This window comes from Phoca vitulina, unplaced genomic scaffold, assembly GCF_004348235.1.
Source record: "Phoca vitulina isolate PV1807 unplaced genomic scaffold, GSC_HSeal_1.0 scaffold7, whole genome shotgun sequence".
NCBI lineage: Eukaryota > Metazoa > Chordata > Mammalia > Carnivora > Phocidae > Phoca > Phoca vitulina.
The window spans coordinates 58,853,612-58,860,194 of record NW_022589710.1 but is presented as its reverse complement, the minus strand read 5'-3'; the positions used below and the strand labels follow the sequence as shown (position 1 = coordinate 58,860,194).

Genomic DNA, 6,583 nt, shown 5'->3' with positions numbered 1-6,583 from the left:
TGGATGGATGGATAGATGAATGGATGAGTGGATGGATAGGTGGATGAGTAGATGGATAGATGGATGGTTGGGTGACTAGGGCAGATGGATGGATGAGTGGATGGATGAATAGATGGATGGATGGGCAGACGGATGGATAGGTGACTAGGGTAGATAGATGGATGATGGATGAGTGGACAGATGGTTAGATGGATGGAGGGGTGACTTGGGTAGATGGATGGATAGATGAGTAGGTGGATGGATAGATGGGCAACATCAGTGGGTCAGCAGTCTAATATTTCTTCCTTTCCTTATGGAAGAGAAATTGACTTAATGGATATGGAGGTGCTTTGACAAGGGAAGTGCTCTGTGAGTGTCCCTGTGGTGACATTTTTGGGTCTCTGGGTTTCTCTTAGCAGCCTCACCAGCTGCTCACTGTGTGGGAATGGGATTTATGAGGCTGCTTCAAATCCATGTGCAGAGGGGCATCTAGGTGCCTCAGTTGGTTAAAGGTCCAACTCTTGATCTCAGCTCAGGTCTTGATCCCAGGGTCATGAGTTCAAGTCCCACGTGGGGCTCCGTGCTGGGTGTGGAGCCTACATTAAAAAAAAAAAAAAAAAAAAAATCCATGTGCAGAGTCCAGCAGGCTTGCAGTTTTCAAGATCACTAATGTCCTTCCTCTTGCCTGCATCAGCTTGCTGATTTCTGCTGAGCGGGTTTTCTGGGGCCATGGCTTTGCCACGGGAAGCATGGCTGCTGAAGCAGTTCTGCCTGAGTGAAGCAAGTTCTCTGGAGTCTACATGAGCTCATCACTGTGCACTTTTTCTTGCTTTCTTGGGCATTCTCCTTATCTCTTTGTTGCTCTCATAGGCTAAAGTGGTCAGTTTAATTCATTAGCCAAATTATTGAAGTGAAAGTTTTCAAATGTGTACGTTTAAGTTGTGTCTCCTTAGAAACTTGACAGTTGGGTATCCATTATTAGTCCAGTTGGCAGTTCTTCACAGTTTGTCCTGACCTACCCCAGAAATGCTGAGATTTCTATCACTTCTGGTTTGTTTCTGTCACAGTCAGTGCTGTGGCTAGCAGTTAATCGTTATTTGATGAGGCCAGGGTGGGGCCTTTGGTCAGGACTATCTTCACCCGCTCCCTGAACTCGCCAGGCCATTGCTGGCTTCTCCCTTGGTTGGTGTCGGGCAGAAGCAGCCATGATTTGACTTAACTTCATTTATGACAACTCTAAACTGGGCTGAGAAAATTATAGCTCTGAGGAATTTTTTTTTTTTTTTTGAGGGTTGTAGAAACCTGGCTTTATCAATTGTGAAAGAAGGTAAGATAAATAATGCTAAATAATTCAGAGTCTCTTCATAATTAATTTTGTATTCATTTTCCCTGAGTAATTGGGAGAGACAGAAACCATGACATTCCAATCTCACTTTTTATAAACACCGACGAAAAAAAAATTCTTTGAAGTACAAATTCATGGAAAACCAATACTTGTAAAATAATAAAAACCGGAGCCCACAGAGCAGACCTCTGGTAGGAATAAGACATTTAAAAGGGCAACACAGGCAACTACTCAGTTGTCACCTCTTAAACTAAGGCTGTGTCCTGAGGCAAGGTCACTACTGAAGACTCCCCAGGAATGGGAGTTTAGGGGCTTTGCTCTTCAGATTAACAAAAGGACAGACCCCCCCCCCCCCCCCCCCACCACGCTTTTCCCCACGCCCACCCTGGAGCTACCACATTTGCCTAAACAAGGCCCTAATTGTTGGACTTGGCGTATTTTCTGGATGCCAAATACCTGGAAGACTTTTGAGCCTTTTTCTCCACAGCAGGACGGACGGTTTCAGTAAAAGGCCTTATTACTACAGAAAACCATCGTTGGCATGTTTGAGGCAGTTGAACCCATAATGATTTGGCTTCCTTTGTTATCTCGAATTTGTTTTCTGCAGGTAGAAGATCCTCCTTTAATCACCGAGTGTTGACAGAAGAGCATGAAGGGTTTATGTTTACCGTCTGCCCCCCCATTTGTAATTAGTCTGCCCCAAAGTGCCTTTTAAAGAAAGCAAAAGTTCGTTTTTCTCTTCCTCCCCGATGTTTAGACAGAATTATGTCCCGCACATAGTCACATTTTGAGTTACTCTTGGTGAAATACAGTTGACATACATACATGTGGAAATACAGTTCCACATAAAAGCAGGAGTGACTATGTTTGCCATCAAGTAGGAGGCCAGCGCAGCCTCTCCCCATCCACTGTCTGAGGCCAGTTAATAAAAACAAGCCTAGCGTCCGGCCGCAGAGCCCTGCATGTCCCAGTTACACAGACGACGTTAGTAAACTGCATGGAACTTAGTAAAAGCTTCAAAAGACTGAACGAGAACCCTTCTTTTCTTCCCATGGTTCATCAAAAACCAAAACCTCATTTTATGAGCAAAGCCAGGTCTTTGATTTTCATATGGTTTCTCTGAAATCCAGAAATTTGGATGAAGTAACGTTAAGGCCAAGCCAAAACTTAACCAAAGCAGCCATCGCCTTGCCAAGGACACTCGGAACCTCCCCGTGTCCCAGCATGACACGTGGGCCTCTCCTGCTCAGCCCAGGGGGAGGCGCCTGTGGATTCTTCACCTCGGGCTCCTCCTCAGAGCCCAGGATCATGGGCTGCCATTTCAGATGCCAGAGAAGACACAGAGCATGCTCCTGGTTCATACCTGCGCACAGTCGTAAGAGGGAACATGCGTTATCCCTGTTAGTGGACCAAAGAGAAGAGTTTAAATGAGACATTACGTAGTCAAATATGTGGCTTTGGTGTAAAACTGCAAATGTGAATACTCGTTGACTAGGAAAGGTAAAATGGCCTCTCCCGTGTACTAATGGCCGCCAATACTTTTTCAGGGCCCACAGCCTGTCACCTACAGATCACCAAGCAGCTTTCTACCTGGCTCTGCAGCTTGCCATCTCCAGACAGGTCAGTTTCTCTCATGTTCCCTAGACTTGGTGCACGCTCCGTCTCCATGCAGTTCCTTCAGCACCTCCTTGTGAGGCAGTAGCTTGTCTTCTCTCATTCACCTGAGACGCACCTGGAGCCGGGGTCTCTTCTGAGGGCATGCTGACTCCTCCCAGCACGGCCACCGGTGTTTTGGTCAGTTTGAGCCCCTGCTGGGAAGACACAGGTGTCCCAGGTTCTGCTTTGGGAGATTAAATCCACAGATCTGGAGGGTTCAGAGGGCAGCACGGGATGCAGCACATGGCATATGCCCGGAGCCCAGGAGTCCCCAGAGAGCCTTTGTCCCTTGCTGGCAGGCCCAGTGCTGAGCTGCACGGTGGGGAATGAGCCCCCGGTTGTCATAAGGAAGATGCCAGCAGGCGGGGGCGAGAGGTACCCGCTTCCTTTATAACATGTAGAAGATAGAGACCATCTCTCCTCCAAATACGGGACTCAGCAGCGTTCTCCTTGCTGGAGAAGCAAGCCTGCTGGCCTGCCATCTTCCCAATGGCAGCTTCCAGAAGCTGCCTTTGCCATTCTCGTCCCCTCCCAGCTGCTCGGAGGTTCTGGCCGCATGCCTGCCTGCCCAGCAGGTGCAAGACCCTGGTGGTAACCCCAGCACGGTCCTGAGTGCTGACCGGAGGTGAAGCAAAGATCAGCCCCCCAGACATGCCGTTCCCCGGGCAGACCCAGGCTGTAGGCACGTCTCTGACTCCCCGCAGGCCTGTGAATGGCGTGGAGGAGTGGCTTCCGGTGGTGACCCGGGGCCTGAGGAAACCAAGATGCGTCCTCTGTACAGGCCCTGTGGAGAGGCGTGGTGGGGCTCACAGCTGGACCAATGGGGGCTGTTGCTGCAACAGCTCTGCGCTGCTCCCCCTCCCCGGGAGCTTCTCTCACCTTCTGCTCGAAGCCTCCTTCCTGCGGCGGCCTGCCCTTCTTCCTCCTGCTCAGCTCTCCTCTTCAGGATCTGTCTTCCTCCCTAGACTTTAGGTTCCATGAGGGCAGGGGTCCTTGTCCGTCATCCTCATCGCTTTACCCCGGCAGCTGGAACGCTGCCCGACATGTGTTAGGCATTCGGTAATGCTCGTTCAGTGAAGGAACTAGCTTGGAACTCCTTCAAGTCAGCTAGCCCTTAAGGAGGGCTGGCCACCCCTGCAAATCAACACCATGAGTATACCTGCCTTTCCACCCTCCTTGTAACAGGCTGAGTGCCGTTCGTTCACAGTGGGTGGTTTGCCCCGAGGAGAGGATAAGTGGATGGGGCCTTATGGGTGCAGCTGCCATCTTTGTGGGCCCACAGCGTAAGGCCCACACTCTGTGGGACTGTGTCCCTGCTGGGCAGGGGCCCGGGGCCGTGGCCCTCTTGCCTTTAGAGCCAATGCCATTTGAGCAGAAGAGGACAGGAGGGGAATCAGAAGATCTAGCGCCACTCTTGTCCCAGTCACTCAATAGCTAGATGGAAATGTTCAAGCCTTATCACCCCCCGGGGACTCGGCTTCCTCCCTATAAAGGAAGGGCTGGGCTGGATGAGCCCTCTCCCGGCCGTGACCCCCCTGATGCTGTGGCTCAGTGGCCGAAAGCCTCTGTAACCAGCAGTTAGAACTTAAATCCATCAAAAATAGGATTTCAGAGAGGACAACGAATAGGTTTGGGAAGTCGTGGCTTCTTCCTAACAGAGTGAGGTTACTGAGGGCTGAGAAGAGGCCAGAGAGCTGAAAAGAGATCCAACGTGGGGACTGCATTTGGGGGTTGGGGACAGGAAGGAGTCCCTGGGGTGGTTGTGTAAGAATGCTCCGAGCTCTATTTTGAAATCCAGTGTCAGGTTCTAATTCTCCCTGGTCACTGTTAAACCTGCATGGAATCTCGGGTGTTCAGATATCCATTATGTATGCATTTTATCAACCCTGGTGCCTGGATGATTTTAAAGTCTTGAACAGCTCTTGCATTTTAAAGGTTAAGGTTGTCTGTGGTCCTGTTTGAATTTGGATACATCTGCTTTGTATGTAGCGTTGCAATTTGTTTCTTGGACGGCATTATTTTGGGTTGCAGTTTGGAAAGGTGCGGGGTTTTGTTTGTTTGTTTGCATATTTCCTTGATGTCTAATGGAGTGTCCGGGATGAAGGAACTTCGGAGAGACTCACAGGTGTCTGATCATTTGGAAAGCTCTGTTTAAGGTTTTGTAACTTATTCTGTACTTTAGTTCGGTAATACCTTAAAAAATGAGAACAGTTCAGCTAAGGCAGTTTAATTCCACTAAGAACCTCTGGCAACTTGCATGTGTCTCCATTGAGAGTGGAAATTGGGCACAATCAAGAGTGCATCAGTTTTGTGGAAAAGAGAAATTGTGTTTTAGGGAGAAACAAAAGATTTGGTATTGGCAGTCTTACAGAGAGAAACAGAGCCTTGCATCGCTCCGCGAGTCACACTATCGCTTGGAGAGGACATCTGTTTGCATGTCTGTGGTTAATATCCTGGGGCTATCACAAAGATTAGGATCTGAATGTGGCACAGGGTGAAATGACTTTTGATATTTACAGAGAATCAGTTATTGAAGTGGTAGCTTCTTTTGTGTGTATGTGCGCGCGCGCACACACACGCACGCGCGCTTTAAAATTCTTTTTGATTTTGTTTTAAACCAGATCCCAGAGGCTCTGGGGTACGTCCGCCAAGCTCTTCAACTTCAAGGTGATGACGCCAACTCCCTGCACCTCCTTGCCCTCTTACTGTCTGCACAAAAGCATTACCACGATGCTCTGAATATCATTGACATGGCCCTCAGTGAATATCCGGAGAATTTTATGTAAGTGCTCCTACTCAGAAAGTTACTCACTTTTACTCCCCCCCCCCCCGCTTCCTTCATTCTATCTACTTTAAGTCCTTCACAGATATCCTGAGGATAAATAGTACAAACTTCCCTTATTCTTGTTTTTGCATGATATTTGGAAACAAACATAGCCTGTCAGGTCACCCTTATTAAGTTAAAAATACCTTATCGAGTCTTTCCCAGTGTGTACCCTTGGTGCACGCTATAGATGGATTTTAGATTAGTTTTAGATTAGATTTTAGATTAGATTAGTTTTACATTTTTAAATGTACATTAGAAAAAAAATATACCTGCATATCAAAGTGTGATTTGACAGAAATTATTGGCCAGAGGGAGACGACAGATGTTTTTAAATGAGTTGTCTTAAAGTCAATTTGAAGAAAAACATCTTCCTATTTTAGGCGACTTCCACCAAGGTACCTAACCTCTTTGTGCCTTGGTTTGTTCTCTAGGAACTAGAACTCCTTAAATAAATCACTTCATCTCTGTACCTAACCTAAGAATTGCCCTTATAAGCTGCCACAGGCATGACAGCTTATCTCATCTCTGTACCTAACCTAAGAATTGCCCTTATAAGCTGCCACAGGCATGACAGCTTATCTTCCCAACATTCCTCCAAATCCCTGAATCCAGGCCTGTCAGGGAGGCTTTGGGAGAAGGACATTGTCGTGTGGGCGCCTCGGTTCCCATTTATTCACAGTGGAGTAGCCTGGTAACCAGGACACAGCGGCCAGAAACAGTAAACACTGTGCAGGTTGACAGCTTCTAATTGTCTAAGTGGCAGGGTCCGCGGTGGC

General features: G+C 48.0%; 1 protein-coding gene across 6 annotated transcripts in view; it reads left to right on the top strand.

Moving 5' to 3' along the window:
• The window catches only part of TTC7B (tetratricopeptide repeat domain 7B), a 246,829-nt gene that overhangs the window by 151,865 nt on the left and 88,381 nt on the right, over positions 1-6,583 (top strand). For all 6 annotated transcript variants that reach the window (XM_032405782.1, XM_032405781.1, XM_032405780.1 and 3 more), the window contains 2 exons: positions 2,872-2,944; positions 5,602-5,762. In XM_032405782.1, the coding sequence (XP_032261673.1) occupies positions 2,872-2,944; positions 5,602-5,762 (234 nt within the window). The remainder of the gene's footprint in view (positions 1-2,871; positions 2,945-5,601; positions 5,763-6,583) is intronic.